The following is a 16,549-nucleotide window of genomic DNA, read 5'->3' as shown; positions in this document are numbered from 1 at the left end:
GGCTCTCATTTATATCTACATTGTGTCCGTAATAATTAAATGAGTTATTATTCTGTTTATCTGTTCATTTATGGATACATTTACCAAGAATAAAAAAGAAATTACTACGGTTTATGAAGTTGTTATACTAATTACACGAATGAAATAATCATTTTGTAAGAATATTAAAAAGATAAAATACTTCAAGTTTGGCTTACAATAAATTAAAAAACATTTACGATTAATAATAGACTTGGAATTTGTGCTTTAACGTGTTTTCTCATTTATTTGTATGTCTTTGTGTAAAGAAGCTAGTACAAATTACGCATTGATTTAAAAAAAAATAGAAAACAATATGGTAGAATAAAATAATGTATTGATTACCAATAAAAATTTTTTATTTTTTTATTCAGTAAATTACGTTAGGATATACTGTAATACATCTTTTGAACACGTTTCTTGATATTACAAGCTAAGAAAAATAAATTTGTTTTTGCAATTAATTAGCTTATTCATTTCGTAAATATTGTCGAAATATATTCCAATAAATGTTGTGTTCAAGGTTTGGGAATGAGATCCGTCCAGTATTTCATTGCACTGTAATTAATGTACATCACTTTATGAACAAATATATACGTTTACAATCTTGATTTGCCTAAATGTTATTGTACTGTCCATTTCCTATATAAATTGAAGAGTGTTTTTTGTGGGATGAAATATTAATATAAGAATAAGAACAATTGTTTGTTTGTTTAAGTGCTTTTATCAATAGTGAATTAAATGAGACTTTAATGTTTGTAAAATGTTAATGTATAATTGTATAGCATATATAAAAAATTTATAGAATAAATTAAAATTAGATTTTATGCTTGCTTTCGTATTTGATAAACGTCCAAAGAAAAATATAATATGGTTTAACACCAACAATTGAAGATAATCAATTAATTTAGAGAATGTGACTACAACTAATGAAGTTTCAAATACAAAAAACAACAACTACGTATCCAGTAATACATCAGGAAAAGTTACAACGTTGGAAAAAAAAAGTAGTCCTGTAATTCTTATTCGACCATTAGAAGTGACAGCTGTAAAAAATACATTAAAAAAAATATCAAATGCACCAGTACCACCAGCACCAGCACCAACACCAGCACCAGCATCAGCACCAGCATCAGCACCAGCACCAGCACCAGCACCAGCACCAGCACCAGCAACAGCAACAACAAGAGCAGTAGTAGCAACAACACCATCACCACCACCACCACCACCACCACCGCTACCAGCCTTAACACCTCCACCTCAACCTTCTCCAGTTTTACAGACTCAAAAATCAACTACATCGACGAGTTCCAACAAATCAGAATTAAATAAAAATAACAAATTTTTCCCTGGTGAGTTTCGAGTCGAGACGTTATGATAATTCTACATTATAATTATTATTCATATATAATTTAAGGTAAAAGTAATCAAGATCAAGTCCACGAGGAACTTAAATATGTATTAAACATGTTTAGAGAAAAGAAATTTACTCCAAATATTGTTGAAATGCAAACTACAGTTTTACATCAGTATTCAACTCCCCGCGAAGTTCAATCTTGGTTGACAACTAAAGGATTTTCAGATAAGTAAGTATAACTAATGATTAGAAATAAAAAAATATTAACAAAAGACTTAATTCATCGTTGATTTAACAGAGTTTGCAAACAATTAAGAGATATGACCGGTGCTGAAATATTTAATCTAACTAAACGACAATTAGAACAATATTTTGGCCCTGATGAAGGTGGAAAGTTGGAACAACAGCTTATTTTGTCGCGCAACGAATGTAGGGTAAGTTTAACGTTAACACGTTAATAGTAAAACTTAACAAATAATTTCTTTTACATTCCTTTTTTTTCTTTTTCTTTTGGTTCTAATATTTCAAATTCTTTATTAGTATGAAACAACAAGGGCATCGGAATTAAAACAAATTTTCGAAAAAATTCGGACAAAGGGCAGAATAAATGAAACGTAAAAGAGACGATTAAATATAAGTGTTTATACATATATAGAAATATGTATATACGCGATAATTGACGCTTAAAAATAGTTGTAACTATTTTTAATTCTTAACAAAATTATGAAGTTCAATAAGCTGTGATTTTAATAAAAATATGTAACATAAGTATTAGATGTAACGCGCTCTAAGTACTTCATAATTTCATTGAAGAAAAATACTTAAAATAAGAAGTGTTCATTAAATATACTTATCATCTCTTGTAAAATAGATCGATAAAAAAGAATTTCCTACTCAAAATTAATATTTACTTTTTAATGTTAAATAAATTGTATTTAGAACGGACTAATCGTAACTTAAAAAATTAACGATATTAAATTCTAATAATGTTAAATAATAAATTTAGTCAAAATGAAAATAATGATATAAAATATTAAAAAATATGTCATATATATACTATGTACGAAGACAAGATTTTAAATCGACTGTATCAGTCTCATGAACTTTTTAATCGTTTCAAATTAAATACTTCGTTATTAATATCGCGTTATGTTTATTTTGAAGCTATCATTATACATTAATTAATAACAGACATAAATAGATATCCGTCTGTGAATATATCAATTCTTATATATAACTTTAGAATTATATATTTTGATATATTACACAGAATTTTTCTCAATACTTCTCCAGTCGGGATCACATCACGTGAACACATCGATAAGTTTAATAATAATAATAATAATGTTGTATAGAATTTTCAATTCTTAGCAAAGCTCTTTTCGAACACATCACCAAGTTATTATTATTATTATTAGTATCGGCTATATTTATAATATATTGCTTCCATACGAAGCATATTTAGCGGCGTTGAATAAAAACAAAAGCAGTAAAGATTTCAGCGTATTTTACGTACGTCAATTGTGCGTCAATTTACAATCTAAATTAACATTATAATAATAATAATAATAATAACAATAATATTGTAATGTTAATCGATCGAGAAGAAACACCAATTGTTTCTTCCTGTTAATCGAATCGTTGAAAAATACAATTGAATACATAAAAATAATTTTTAATTTAAATGCAATTGATCTTATTTTTTGTTCTTGTTCTCCTTTTAAATTATACTACATGAATGAAATAAATAATGCATTTTTAAAGGTATGCCATGATCCATGTAAAAGGCCTATAAAGTGTTCTTCGAATAATTTCTTTTTTTTTTGTTTTGGAAGAAGTTAGATACTATTATTTGTTCGTTCTAAATTTCAATTTTATGAATATCCTAAAAGTTCGTAAAAATGTTGTATAAAATTTGTCTAGAAAACTGCTAATCAATCTAAAAAATCGATACACAAGTTTCCATTTACGATTCTATTAATAGAGTGAGAGATGATGATAGATAACAGCTTCTCGATGATACAATGCTATGAATTGGTCATTCGTGAATGTCTCACACGTTTTTCATTAGAGATAACATTGGTTTTTTTTATATATATATATAAATATGACAATTATTATATATAATGTTTATCATTATTGGGATCAGAGTTGTTATTATCAATAATAATAATAATTAGTATTATTATTACCGATCAGTACTACCATTTCTAACGTTCCAAAATGAATATACTTTCAAGAGTTATTCTAGAATAATTTTTTTTGTCTAGAACATTTATATTCTAATCACGATGTGATTTATTTCATTCTAATTTATTGTAGAAGAGTATGCAAAAAAAAAGAAAGAAAATAATTGACAAGAGCTGGAATGTGATATTATTAACCTTTAAAATTTATACAATGAAGTAACAGGAAAATGATACGTAAGAAAAATTATATTTAATATATTATTGTTTTGCTAATATGCCTTTTTTTCAATCGTTATATATTGTTTCTCTTTAAACTTTTTAATTTATATATATATGTAATAATTGCACGTATTTGTAAATTGCTCATTTTACGAAAAGGACATATTTGAAATATTTTAATCATTTGATGTAAAAACATTGTTTGTGCGTAATGCATAGCTTTCATAGCTCACAATTATGAAATTTATTTTAAATAATAATAAATTTCATTAATTTGAGTTATTCGTACACAGCAGCTGTCACCGTTGTATAAGCTTCAAATAGAAGAATTTATATATCTATATATACTTTTCTTTATAATGTGTGTGTATATAAATCATGAAAGTTCCAAGATTAACATTTAACAAATAAAAACTATATTTCTATCAATTAATTGCGAAATATATCCTGATACATCCTGAAAGTGATGTTAAAATTTTAACAAATTACAGGCTTCATTTTGAAATTTTGATTAATAATCGAGAAACCTTCGAATACGATTTAAACAAATCACACATGCATCTTGTTATTAATTATTAATAATATTAATGTAAACTATATATATAAAACTGACTTTTCCTTTCTTTTTTGTTTTTTTTTCTTTGTGTTTTTTTAATATTTACATAATATTTTATTAAGGCTGCAATAAATTGTACTTATGCTCAAATATTATTATAAGACATAACATTACAACTATAACATAAATTTCGAATATAAAACAAACAATCATATTATTAAATTCTCTTCATAAAAACCAATCAATCATTAAACACTTGTGAATGTTGTATGTGAGACATTTACAACTCCAACGTTATTGATTTTTGCATACATATACATACATACACACATACAAATAATAATGCAAGTGTACATACGTTTGATATCGCAACAAAGGAAAATGTCTCTTGTAAATTTCTGTAAACTTAATTGTACGAGGGTTGTATGAGGTCGTAATATGCTAAGTAACGTCACCTTCTTTTGTCACATTTTTAAGGGAGCGAAAAGTTTAACGTTCATGGAAAAACATTTCATTTTTTTGTTTGTTTGAGGATGAAAAATTTACGCAAAAAGAAATCTTTTCTTTTTTTTAAAAAATACACGAAATATATACGCAGTTGTCATGGGTAAAAGCGAAAGCTTACTCGATACGTTATAGATGACATAAAGTATCTTGTCAGTAACATAACTAAAAATAATATGTTAGAAATATAATTACGTTCGATCGTTCCATATTTTGTTTTCTATCCTGAGGAAAACGCAATAATGACTCTAAACAAAATTGACTAAGCAGCGGCGCATAATATTACATCTAAACATTAGATATAAAATTATGTATTATAGCGATAAGTAAGAGAAAAAGAGAGAGAACAATAAGAACCATTAAGAAAAATGTCTCCTGTAATCTATTTAATAAATAATAAGAATATAAGTAGAGCTTCAAAATTGACCTTGGAAACCGAAAAAGTTTGACTAAATCGTCGCATATCCTTTTACGTCAATTGCATCACAGTATTTATCTATTAGAATGATTTAAAGTACAGGTCATTCTGCTCGCACGAATTGTTGATCATATTTCAATGTTTGAAACATAAGGGGAAAAGAAAAGAAATGATAGGAAAATAATAGAAAGAAAATCCAAGGCCAAAATGTGAGAAGCGACGATGAAAAGACGACGGAGCGATAATGGAATGACAATGGAGCTTGACAATGAAGCGATTAAAAAAGCGAGATAATGAAGCGAGAAATGGAAAGGTAGATAGATAGAGATAGATAGATAGATAGAAAGGTAGATATATATATATATATACGTGTGCGAATGAATGAATACAAGTAGTATACAACCTACTGGATAGGGGCCTCCAAATCCTCCTTAGATGGAACAGACCTTAATCGATGAGAACACCAATGAAATCAACTAAACTTAGCTTAATATTTGGTGATTAGCAAAACCTATAAAAGCAGGCTTGGTAATTAATGTAGTATGTATATGAAAAAAGAAATAATATGTGATAGGAGAAGGAAAAAAGGGACATTTTGACTGTCTCTTTGATCATTTCTATCCGCCAAAAGCAATTCTGTGTGCTTAACTTTTGTTTACAAAATTACCAAAAACCTCCCGCACTACGTCCACCGGGTGGATTGTTAACACGAATGCAAGCTCTTCGTGCCTCTTCGACGTCCTCTGTAAAAATAAAAATACACTTCATATCCGTAATTACTAATAAATATTAGACAGAAAACCGTATCTTATTTTAATATAATAAATCCTAGAATGAAGATTACAAAAGTTATTAATTTTACCGCTGATAGAGAATGTAGAATCTTGTAAATTTCTTTGTCCTTCCAATCGGGGACCTTTCGACGATGGTGTCATGATTGCAGAGTCAGGTAAAGTGGGTATGCAATCAATCGACGATAATTTCGGTTTCGGACTTTCATGAGTACCGTTAGTTTGATTATTATGCAAGGCGGCTGCAGCAGCTGCTGCTTTTGCTGCTTCCCTAGCCTTAGCAATAGCGGCATCCTCTTCAGCATACTTTTTAGCTTCTGCTTCCGTCCGTGGTACACCTCTAGGTCTCTGAAATAAATATTAATGTACATTATGTATCAGATCATGTAGTACATACATCGATATCTTGCTTTCTAACTTATTTACAAACAATATATATACCTTCTCACGTTCTTCTATCATGTCATATACATAATTACAGAACGTCGGCGTTTCTACGTACTTTCCAAAACCATGAACAGCCTTTAATTCGCATTCGTCTACGCATACACGGCCGTTTACAATAACGTATTCAGGTACACCATGAACTTCCATACCCTGTTTCAAAGTCGAACAAAAAGGAATTAAATAATGCAAATATATGGATTAAAATGTTGATATGCATTGAGAAACTTCACCTCAAAAATATTAAAATCAACAGCTTGGACATGAGTCTCGGCAGAAATCGTACGTTTCCTGTTAGGATCCCAAACAACGATATCAGCGTCGGAACCTACAGCAATTACTCCTTTTCTAGGATAAATATTAAATATTTTAGCTGCGTTTGTACTGGTAACTGCAACGAATCTCATTGGATCCATAATTCCTGCATGTACTCCTTTTTCCCATAGTATAGACATTCTATCTTCGACCCCATTAACTCCATTAGGTATTTTCGAGAAATCATCTTTACCCAATGCTTTTTGTTCGGCATTGAAGGTACAATTATCGCTGCCAGTCAATTGAAGACCGCCCCTAATCAAATTCGTAAAAATTAATTCAAATATCCAAATTGCACAATATATTACGTGGAAATGTATAAACATAGCGATTGTATACTATCGGTTACCTTGACATCAGACTCGGCTAAAAGTTTGCACTTAAAATAAAGTAAAAAAAAAAATGTAATATATTCGCCAATAAAAAATTAATTGTCTACATAAATGTGATGAATGAGTTAATTGAGTAAATACATAATTATAACAATGTAAACATAGAGACATAATAAGACAATAAAAATACTTATGTAGTAATCGCTTAATTAAGTATATAACATGATATGTGCAACTTCCCACGCTACATCAATGAAAATGAAGATCAGTTGGTCAGACTAATGTATCATAGTCTAGTACTAACTGTATCTTGCATAGAAACAGACACACGTAACACATTTTTTATTAGTGTCACTTAGAAATTCATGTGAAGAAAATGTATGAGAGAAAAGAAAATTACTACTTCAAGAGAGAAAGAAATATATATGTATATATAAAGAGAGAGAGAAAGATCTAATCTTTTTTACTTACTGAGCTAAATGTTCAATTAGATATGCAGGTGTAGTCGAATCTGGCCTTAGAGGTGGACTAGTTACAAATCGTCTTGCTTTTTCAATATCTTTCCCGTATTGTTCGATACCATCGATACCAACATTACTTGCTAGAGTTTCTCCAAATACGATGGCACCATCGCTTTTTTTCGCGGACACAACATCGGCAGCAGACTTGCTTGACACCGCTGAGATATACAGCGGACTATTCACCTAAACGCGATATTGATGTGTCTCTCACATTGAAATGATCATTACATGTTTTTTCTAACTGACGTCTATTCCATCATAATAATAATAATAATAATAATAATAATAATAACAATAACGACAACAATAATAATAATTAAGCAATAAAAAAGCATTTATCTACACATCAAAGTTAAAATAAAATGTACCAAAAGTTTGATAATAAGTGCAAAAAGAAATAAATACGTAAATGCATTACTTTTTTTCTATTTCTTCGATCAGTGGATACGTAATACATGATAATACCGATTATATAATCTAACTAATCGTCATTCCAATAATGTCAACGAAATGGAGCACATAAGTAAAATTAAAATTAGCTACTGGCCGAGAAATAGCAGCGAGGAGCATGCTCAACAAATTTCGAAGGTAAAGTTCGAAGTAAGGAAACTTCTAAATATACATTTTGGCCCCGCACGCAAAACATAACGAGTAAGAAACGAGTTTTATGAGATTTGAAACGTCAGTAGGAAAGCCTAGATAACGGTGATTGGCCTATTTAACTAAAAGCTAACTTTCTCGGATGTTAAAAGTTAATTTTGTGTAAAGAAAGAGAGAAAGAGATAGATAACTATCGGTTGTATTTAAGTAAGAGATAACACGCAAAGGATTAGTTGGAATGGAAAAAGTATTAGAAAAATAGGTCGAGATAATTGTTCTACATAAAATTGTTCTCTTCGGAAGCCGTTCATCGTATGTCAAGGTCACCGTGAAATCAACTTTACCGAATGGCTTCGCGACTCACCTTGCCAAATAATTTAAAAGTACAAGAGGTGTATTCGGGTCTGGCCTAAGTGGTGGACTTAAGACGTGTCCGGCTGCATGCCTCCAACATTTATGCGTGTAGTTGGTACCATCGGTACCGACAGCAGCTGCCAAGGTCTCACCAAAGACGCAAACACCGCGTTTGCGTGCAGCTTCCACGGCTTCTGCGCCGCTACGACTCATCACATGCACTACGTACAGCGGACAATTCACCTAGGCGTGCAAAAAGTTACTCCTCCTAGCTTGCGTTTCTAATCTTTAATATGCTAGTACATACGTACATATGTAAAAATGGAAAAAAAGAAAATATATATATATACATAAAATTGCTTTTTCTTTTCTTTTTTCATTGCTTTTATATAACATAAATATTGATGTATCTCTTGTTTATTTTTACTCGCACCCAACGCAAATAAAACAATTAATAAGCGATACTTTAAATGTTAACATAACAGAAAGAAGGACGTAAAAATTACTTTTATCTACTTACGATTACGTTTACTTATAATACATGCATATATATATATATAAGTGCAAGACTCTTACGTTACATAGGAAATGCGATACGTGCAAGAGATAAATAAGATACATAAAAAGCAATGAAAAGAAAATACGACGAGCAAGAAAATAAAATCAAATAAAAATTCTTTGACAAGAGTAAACTAATACGATTAAATAGACGAGCTAATGGCACGAGGAAGTACCAACGCATCGTGAGGCTTGGCTTAGAACTTTAGCATACCTGGCTTGCTATCGTGCAAGCTCTGGTCACCGCTTCCGCTTCTACTTCTTCAGGTCGTGACATTTCGTGACCTTCTGGTCCAGTTACTCCAGCAGCTAATAATTTCTTAGTGTTCTAAAATAAATACAAAAAAATAACAATTATTTTTTCCTTTAATTAATTATCATAGTTTTATCATAATTTATAATTCCTAAGTTATCTACCTCGGCAATAATGTCGCCATTTTCAGCATGAACCATAGCCAATGCTCCTAATTCTTTACAAGCTTTGAACGTTTCAATTAAATCAACATCTCTCAACATGAAAGAATAAGTCATGAACATTTTAAAACTATTAACACCGTGTTCTCTTGTCAGCAAAGTCATTTCTTCTTTGACCTAAAAAAGAAAAACAAACCAATTATAAAAAATGACGATTAATTGTTGCTGATTGTTCTAGATCATTCCGAGATCCATAAAAGTGAAAATAATTAGAATCAAGTAAAGAATCTTGAAATCAAGAGAATCAGATAATCTATGAGATCATTTTAAATCATTCTTGGATCTATAAAAGTGAAGACAAATAGGATCCAAATAAGGAGTAGTAATGAATTCCATTCATCCGATCGCAACTTATGCGATTTCCTCATCTTACATTTTAGTATTCAGTTAACGATCGAAGTTACGGTTACGAGTCGAGACTACTAGAGACTAGCAGAGACTTGCAATCACCAGATTGGGAGATATACCTGATTAAACTTCTTCAGTTATCCTTATCTGTAAATCATCCGAGTTGATGCACTCGTACTATCTTAGAATTTAAATATAAACAAATATAAATATGTCAAACCCTTTTCTTTTCATTACTTTAATATAAGAATATTTGTAAATGATAAATCAAATAAATTTAGCAAACATTACGTAAAAGAAAAGTAAAGAGGTCGAATGAGATAAAATAGAGAGAAGAAAAACTTTATTTTCTAAAAAAGGATGTGTTTTATGTTAAAGGAATAATCTTATTTTAACTGACTAAACGGGATGAGTATAAGCCGTATCGGACTTGACACAATGACCTCGCGAATCTTGTAACCAGCCTATCTTAACACATTGAAAATACTCTTAAGATAGGAAAAAACTAATAGTTTATTGCAACCAGTAAAAAATGACCCTGAAAGCCAACAATGGATAATTCTTTATCAGCAATAATATCCTATATCAGGAGAAATTTGCGTGCAATATTTTATATTCTTACGTAAGAAGAATAAACCTAAATAAAATATTATAATTAATGAATATATTATAATATATATTTAAACAAAAAAAAATAAATATTACTTACTTTTGGACTCCAGGATGTAACAGCAACGTGAAGAGCATAATCACAGCAAACCTTCTCATCCGCAGTCTGTCTGTATCTTTCGTAAGCGTCAAGAATAGTTTCGTCCTTTTGAGGAAAGGCAAAATCGATAATCATCGTCGTACCACCGGCGACAGCCGCTTTGGTGCCTTGATAAAAATCATCTACCGTTTTGGCACCCATTAATTCCAATTCAAAATGTGTATGCGGATCTATGCCACCTGGCATCACGAATTTTCCCCGAGCATCGATAGTTCTTGTACCACCCGGTATAATAAGATTGCGACCCATTTGCCTGTGGGAACCACAAAACTATTTCTTTTCTATTCCAAACTATTCCATAATTTTTGTTATCTTTTTAACCATTCTTAAATAAGCCGCTACAAAAATAATCTTATGTCAGTTAAATTATCGAATTTATGATAGTATAAAGATTAAAACGACGATTCGGAATTATCTGCTTATCTAATATCGCAATTTCTAGACTATATGACTATTTTATGAGATAAGTCACATTCTCGAGTCTGACAAATCGTATTGGTTTAATACGACAATTGCATTATATGCGCCTGCTCGTGTTCTATTTATCCTTTGATAATAAAGGAAACTACCTTATCGTATCGTTGAATTTTTTTTCCCGCAAATATTACGTCAAATAAATCGCAACGAGTAAACTTTTCCCAAGTGTCGATTTTATCTTCTATAACATTATGTCATTTAAACGTTACATCTTTTTCTGTCTATAAGTATATCTACTATCTGTTTAAATTAGATCATTTTTCTTTATACACAATAATTGTAAGAGAAAGAGAGAAAAACAAATAATTACTTTTTTTTTAATCTAAATAAAAATGTTTCACCTGATAATGCCATCCTCGATGTAAACGTCGCTATCGATGATGCCATCCTCGTTGACAACTTTACCATTCTTGATCAATAACCGATTCTGCGCGCTCTGAAACAAAAATGGATAAAACAATTAGATCAAAATGTACAAAATTAAAATAAAAAATGATAGAAATAAGATTCCAGATATACGGGGGGGGGGGAAACAAAAAAAATTCAGAATTCGCGATTATACTCTTACGACATATTTAATACAAATTCACGTATACATATATAGACGAGATTATGGTTGCGCCCCCGTCCTTGATATTCGTTTGCTGGCTGTTTCGAGCACGTCCGGTTGCGTCGATTAGTATGCGCGCATTACTATAGATATAAAGTATTATGGCAGGGTATATCAATCGGTGTCCTATGTATGCATATATATATGTGTTTCTATGAGAGTAGGAGGGTGAACGCGCGCGCGCGCGCAACACGCACTTCCGGCCAATACCAAATTATAAGGGCGTACACGCATGCTTAGAGGAAAAAAGCATTCGATAAGCGTGAAACTTGTTTTTACCCATTCTTATCTTCCTTGGTATCTTAAAAGAGGTGAACCTATTTTTCTCGAGATTTCCAAGTGATAAATAGATTGGTAATCGAGCATAGAAATAATTTTGAATTGATAGATAAATATAACTATTAAATTGTATGTAATTGAGTTAACTAATCGTATCTAAAATGTTATTCGTTAATTAATGATAAGATAAATGTATTGACAAAAAATTTGGGATGTTTTATAATTCATGTTGATGTTACAACCTTCAATAAATATTTTTCTACTAAATAAATAAGGATTAATGCTCGTTCAAGATAAAAATGATTCTTACGAACAATAAATAACTTTAATCTTGCAATTAGATATAAAGGATAATCCTACTTTCTCGAAAATTTCCAAAAAATGTGAAAAAGTAACAACACAAAGAAGACCGACATTGAATGATGTTTATCGAAGATTATCTTTAGAATTTATATACGAATAAGAAATAAATACTTTTACGATTTAGGGTTGATTGCAGAAGGGGTTAAATAGAAAGGGAGAATAATGGCAAAAGTGGTGGAACACACGCAAAGAGAAAACAACCCAGACGACTTTGTTCTTTTGAAGGGACTTTTTTTCACCGAGTACCATCATAGTGGTTCAACCGGGGAAGATGAAAGGGGCAGGAAGAACAGGATAAGGCAGAGGATGATGGTTGGGTGGAAAGAAGAAGAGGGAAGGTGCTGAAAAAGGACAATCTCTTCGAAACAACTGTTTTCGTCCCTTTAGGGGGGCTTTTAAAAGTGCTAGCAGGTTAGAACCTTTTGTTCTTTGATGTCCCTTTTCCAGACCAACTCTTCTTTCCTCCCTTTTGACATTGTTCCTTCGTCTCGACCTTTCCTCTCACAAGTAAAATCCTCGATACGATTTTGAAACGATTTCTAATTATATGACAAACCATTTCCTCTTTGGAATACGCTTACTTGCTTTCTCCAATGATTGTCGATCAACATGAACTTTTGCCCAGACTTTTCCTGTCATCTTCGAAAAGCTTTCTCGCTCATTAAAAAACATATGCGTTCCATGAGTCAGAGAGATCGTTTCTTACGATATTTTCAGCTAACTCCGAGCTTAAAATACATGCCTACGTAGTAGACACATAGACATAGCAGCAACAGCAACAGCAGGCATCATCCTTGGCGAACCCTTCGAAGAGAAAAAAAAAAAAAAAGAGAAAAAAGACTGAAAAAGGCTGACACGGTCGAGTCCGTGGGCTTTGTCCACTGAACACATTGGTAAAACAGATTGAAAGCCATAATCGAACCATTTAGATGCTGGTATAACAAATCAAATGCAATTTCGTTTCTTTCATTTTCATTTGAATAAATACCTTTTCTAACTCTAAATCGATAATTATATATGCAACCTTTGCGTGTTCCTCTTCGGAACACGATAACACGCCTGTTATCGCAAATAAATTGCTGTCATGATCGAATCACGAATCTAGTTTCATCGTGTCGGATCGTACCACATCACGGAGATAAAAATACTTTGCGCGAATTGGATTACGCATTTAGATCCACCTAAACGTTTACTAACTGTGTGAACTGTTCTCGATCTATATATTCTTCTTTTTATCTTTTTTATTTCTACAGCTTTAATTTAAATGATACAACCAGTTCTCGATCAAACTGACTTTATGTTTTATGAGAATCAAGTATATTAATCGTTTTCCTGACATTGTCCACACCTACATGTATCTCTATCCATATATAAATCCACGTATCATGTTAATTAAGGTCAAGAAAAGTAACTAACGGCTCTCTCTCTGTGAAGAACTGAAATTTTCCTTTACAACTTGGATTCTCTTTCCACGTTCCAATCCGATCGAGAGAACTAGGCTCTACTACCATTAATGAAGAATCCTACAAACTTGCTTGGTAGGAGCTAACTAACGAAGTGGTCCGCGTGCATAAACGTTTGTCCTGATTCTATCTTGAGGGACGAATTACGAGTAAATATTACGAAACGTTACAAGTAAACACTTGAAACGTTGCAAAATGATTGTGCAAAATATATCCAAGATGTATACACTGACCTCTGAATATCTAAACATATTACTCGACTTTTGTTTTCAAAGAAAATACATATGCATGGTCTTTCTGTTGTCTGCAAAATAGTTGCACACAACACGTGTGCCATATTTTTCCATTTAAAAAATGCAACACGCATTGCGATGGTAAGAATCCCTTGATATTAGCAAAGGACTAATTCAAATGAGACTCATTTATAAGTTATATTTTCCTCATTCACGCGTATAAATATGTAAATGGGTCGTAAGATACCAAACATTCATTGTAGTTGGTCTAGTTTCGTTATGCTAAATAAAATAAAGTCCGGAAACAGCAGACGCGGGTCACACCTGGGTTCCCAATTTGCTACTTTAAATATCTATTTATATTTTCTGAACAATGTTCGATCTATTAGAAGTACTTTCTACAATTTTTCAAGAAAATCTCAACGATATTGATTTTTGTTAGAGAAATTTCAAACAGCAAAGAAAAACAATTGTAACAATGAAATACGATTAAAAATCTTAATAATGATTGAATGTAATATTTAAATGAATACGTAAATGACACAATATTTGGTTTATTTAGAAATAAATTTTTATTTTCAATATTATGTTTGTCCTACTCACACAATGTTTAAAAAAATTTAGAATAGGATAAGTAATTTATACGAAGGTAGACATAACGTCATTTACTGGCACGCACGTCTTTAATATATGTATATGTATATGCATGTATACCAGGTAGCTATATAATCAGAAGCCGACGCGTTTTTCCGACTTTAGGTCGAAGCAGTGTCGACGAACTATTGATTTGCGCACAGCAGAGCTCTGGTCGGTGTTCTCGGTGTTAGAGAAGCACATCCCAGTGCCGTATAATTTTCCAGGCCCATGGAAAATCCACCCACACAATTGCTCCTTACGCTTAACCCCTTCCCGTAATACACATGGGGTAAAAACGTACGCGTATGAAAAATCAAATCAGATAGCTACACTTTGAACTCAAGACAATTTTACATGCCTGTATATATATATTTGCATGACACTCGTGAATTTGATTATAACTTGAATTGACGTAACTCGTGAAGATTGAATTCTAAAGAGGATAAGAAGAGGGAGAGTTTATTTATTATAGAAAAGAAATAACAAATGATACGATGTCAACGAACTTTGCAGAGTTTCCAACGTGGAAAAAAAAGTAGGGAAAATGTATCGTGGATTAGGATCTCCCGTTATATTATTATACGATCGTCGTCCTCTCCATCCTCCTCCTCCTCCTTCTTCTCCTTTCCCTCACCAACCCCTCCTTCTATTTTCTTTTACACTTATGGTGTCTGCTTCCTTCCACGAGATAGAGACTGGAGCGACCACCAAGATACTCCGATCAATAAGCCACCAACCTTCCAATTGCCGTAGCGATGCGACAAAAATGACTATTTTTTTCTTTTTCTTTTTTGCCTAACAAAGCTAACCGTATTTTTCTTACGGTTTATTTTTTTTTTTTTAAATATATTCATTGATGATTTTTTGAAGGAAAGGATCGTAGGGATAGGAGACTAGACAACATTAAATTTGTGTTTTTTAACTAATAAATATGTTAATCATATGTATATTAAGAAGTATAATTACATTCAAATTAAGTCGATTAGTAATACGATCTCAAAAAAAAATAATCGATAAGAATTAATCAACGATACCGTAACGTTATTAATTTTAACTTCGTTTCTTAAATTTCCATTATCAAAAAGATATGGTTACGCTTACATCGATCTAATCAAACGAAAGAATTAAATTATATATACAATTTGAATACAAAATTAATCGAGTAAAATGTATAATGATTTAGGCTACCGTTCAAGCCAGTAAAAACAATAACATAACGCGTATGAAGAAATTAGAATAAATAATCGAAGCGAGACGATTTCAAAGATAGATAGCGCCGTCTCTCTCCCTCGCCCCGTCAAAGAAAAAAAGAAGAAAAAAAGAAAGAAAGATGAAGGATTCTACGAAGTTGCCAAGTTCCCTCCTTTTTCTTTCTGTCCCTTTTTCTTTTACTAACCTGCAGGTGGATGGGCACCTTCTTCACCGGCGTGCTCATCTTATTAGCTGCGGTTTTGGTATCTGAGAAAAACGTGTTCTTCTTTTAATGTATTAGAAATGCCAAGAGAGAAAGATTATTTAGTTACTTTTTACTTTGTTATTATAAACGTGAAAGAAAAAATTTTTCTATCACCACAGAGTCAATTGAAAAAGTTAAAGATTAGAAAGATACACAGTTTCCCAACACTAGTCAGAAATACGACTGCGGAACAGTAGACGACGCACTTAACGTGCGCTCTTCAACCGGTTCCCCCGCTACTTTCCCTCCCACCATCACGTGACCT

At 31.6% G+C, this 16,549-nt stretch overlaps 2 protein-coding genes across 5 annotated transcripts; one reads left to right on the top strand and one right to left on the bottom strand.

Annotated features, from left to right (window-relative positions):
- The first annotated feature begins 947 nt into the window (after positions 1-947).
- Positions 948-1,924, top strand: LOC122523271 (epidermal growth factor receptor kinase substrate 8-like). Its single transcript, XM_043644931.1, has 4 exons — positions 948-1,011; positions 1,185-1,370; positions 1,436-1,604; positions 1,674-1,924. Exons 1-4 carry the CDS (start codon positions 948-950, stop codon positions 1,831-1,833), a joined length of 579 nt encoding a protein of 192 aa, XP_043500866.1. The 3' UTR covers positions 1,834-1,924.
- A 3,986-nt stretch (positions 1,925-5,910) lies between these two features.
- Positions 5,911-16,506, bottom strand: LOC122522954 (dihydropyrimidinase). 4 transcript variants are annotated; one of them, XM_043644409.1, is made up of 11 exons: positions 16,352-16,505; positions 16,225-16,302; positions 11,586-11,680; positions 10,708-11,020; positions 9,594-9,767; positions 9,391-9,504; positions 7,615-7,847; positions 6,730-7,066; positions 6,494-6,649; positions 6,124-6,400; positions 5,911-6,004 (listed from the first exon to the last, which is right to left on the bottom strand). In XM_043644409.1, the coding sequence occupies exons 2-11, from the start codon at positions 16,261-16,263 to the stop codon at positions 5,925-5,927; spliced, it is 1,818 nt and encodes a 605-aa protein (XP_043500344.1). In that variant the 5' UTR covers positions 16,264-16,302; positions 16,352-16,505; the 3' UTR covers positions 5,911-5,924. The 4 variants fall into 4 exon arrangements, with proteins under 4 accessions (XP_043500344.1, XP_043500345.1, XP_043500346.1 ...); XM_043644410.1 differs by having other exon boundaries at positions 16,359-16,505; XM_043644411.1 differs by having other exon boundaries at positions 16,225-16,286; positions 16,359-16,505.
- Between the last annotated feature and the right edge of the window lie 43 nt (positions 16,507-16,549).

This window comes from Polistes fuscatus, unplaced genomic scaffold (genome assembly GCF_010416935.1).
Source record: "Polistes fuscatus isolate 324 unplaced genomic scaffold, CU_Pfus_HIC Scaffold6, whole genome shotgun sequence".
In the NCBI taxonomy this organism is placed as follows: Eukaryota; Metazoa; Arthropoda; class Insecta; order Hymenoptera; family Vespidae; genus Polistes; species Polistes fuscatus.
The sequence above is the reverse complement of the archived record's forward strand: the minus strand, read 5'-3'. Positions and strand labels throughout refer to the sequence as shown.

Bases quoted from the DNA above. Each gene is read 5' to 3' on its own strand.
- LOC122522954 (XM_043644408.1), bottom strand. From the start codon at position 16,263: ATGAGCACGCCGGTGAAGAAGGTGCCCATCCACCTGCAG. The intron at 9,768-10,707 runs GTAAGTAATATT...TTTCTTTTTTAG, and splicing joins TTACATCCTGGAGTCCAAAA to GTCAAAGAAGAAATGACTTT. The intron at 6,005-6,123 runs GTAAAATTAATA...TTATTTTTACAG, and splicing joins TTCTACATTCTCTATCAGCG to AGGACGTCGAAGAGGCACGA.
- LOC122523271 (XM_043644931.1), top strand. From the start codon at position 948: ATGAAGTTTCAAATACAAAAAACAACAACTACGTATCCAGTAATACAT. The intron at 1,012-1,184 runs GTTGGAAAAAAA...CACCAGCACCAG, and splicing joins ACATCAGGAAAAGTTACAAC to CACCAGCAACAGCAACAACA. The intron at 1,371-1,435 runs GTGAGTTTCGAG...ATATAATTTAAG, and splicing joins AAATAACAAATTTTTCCCTG to GTAAAAGTAATCAAGATCAA.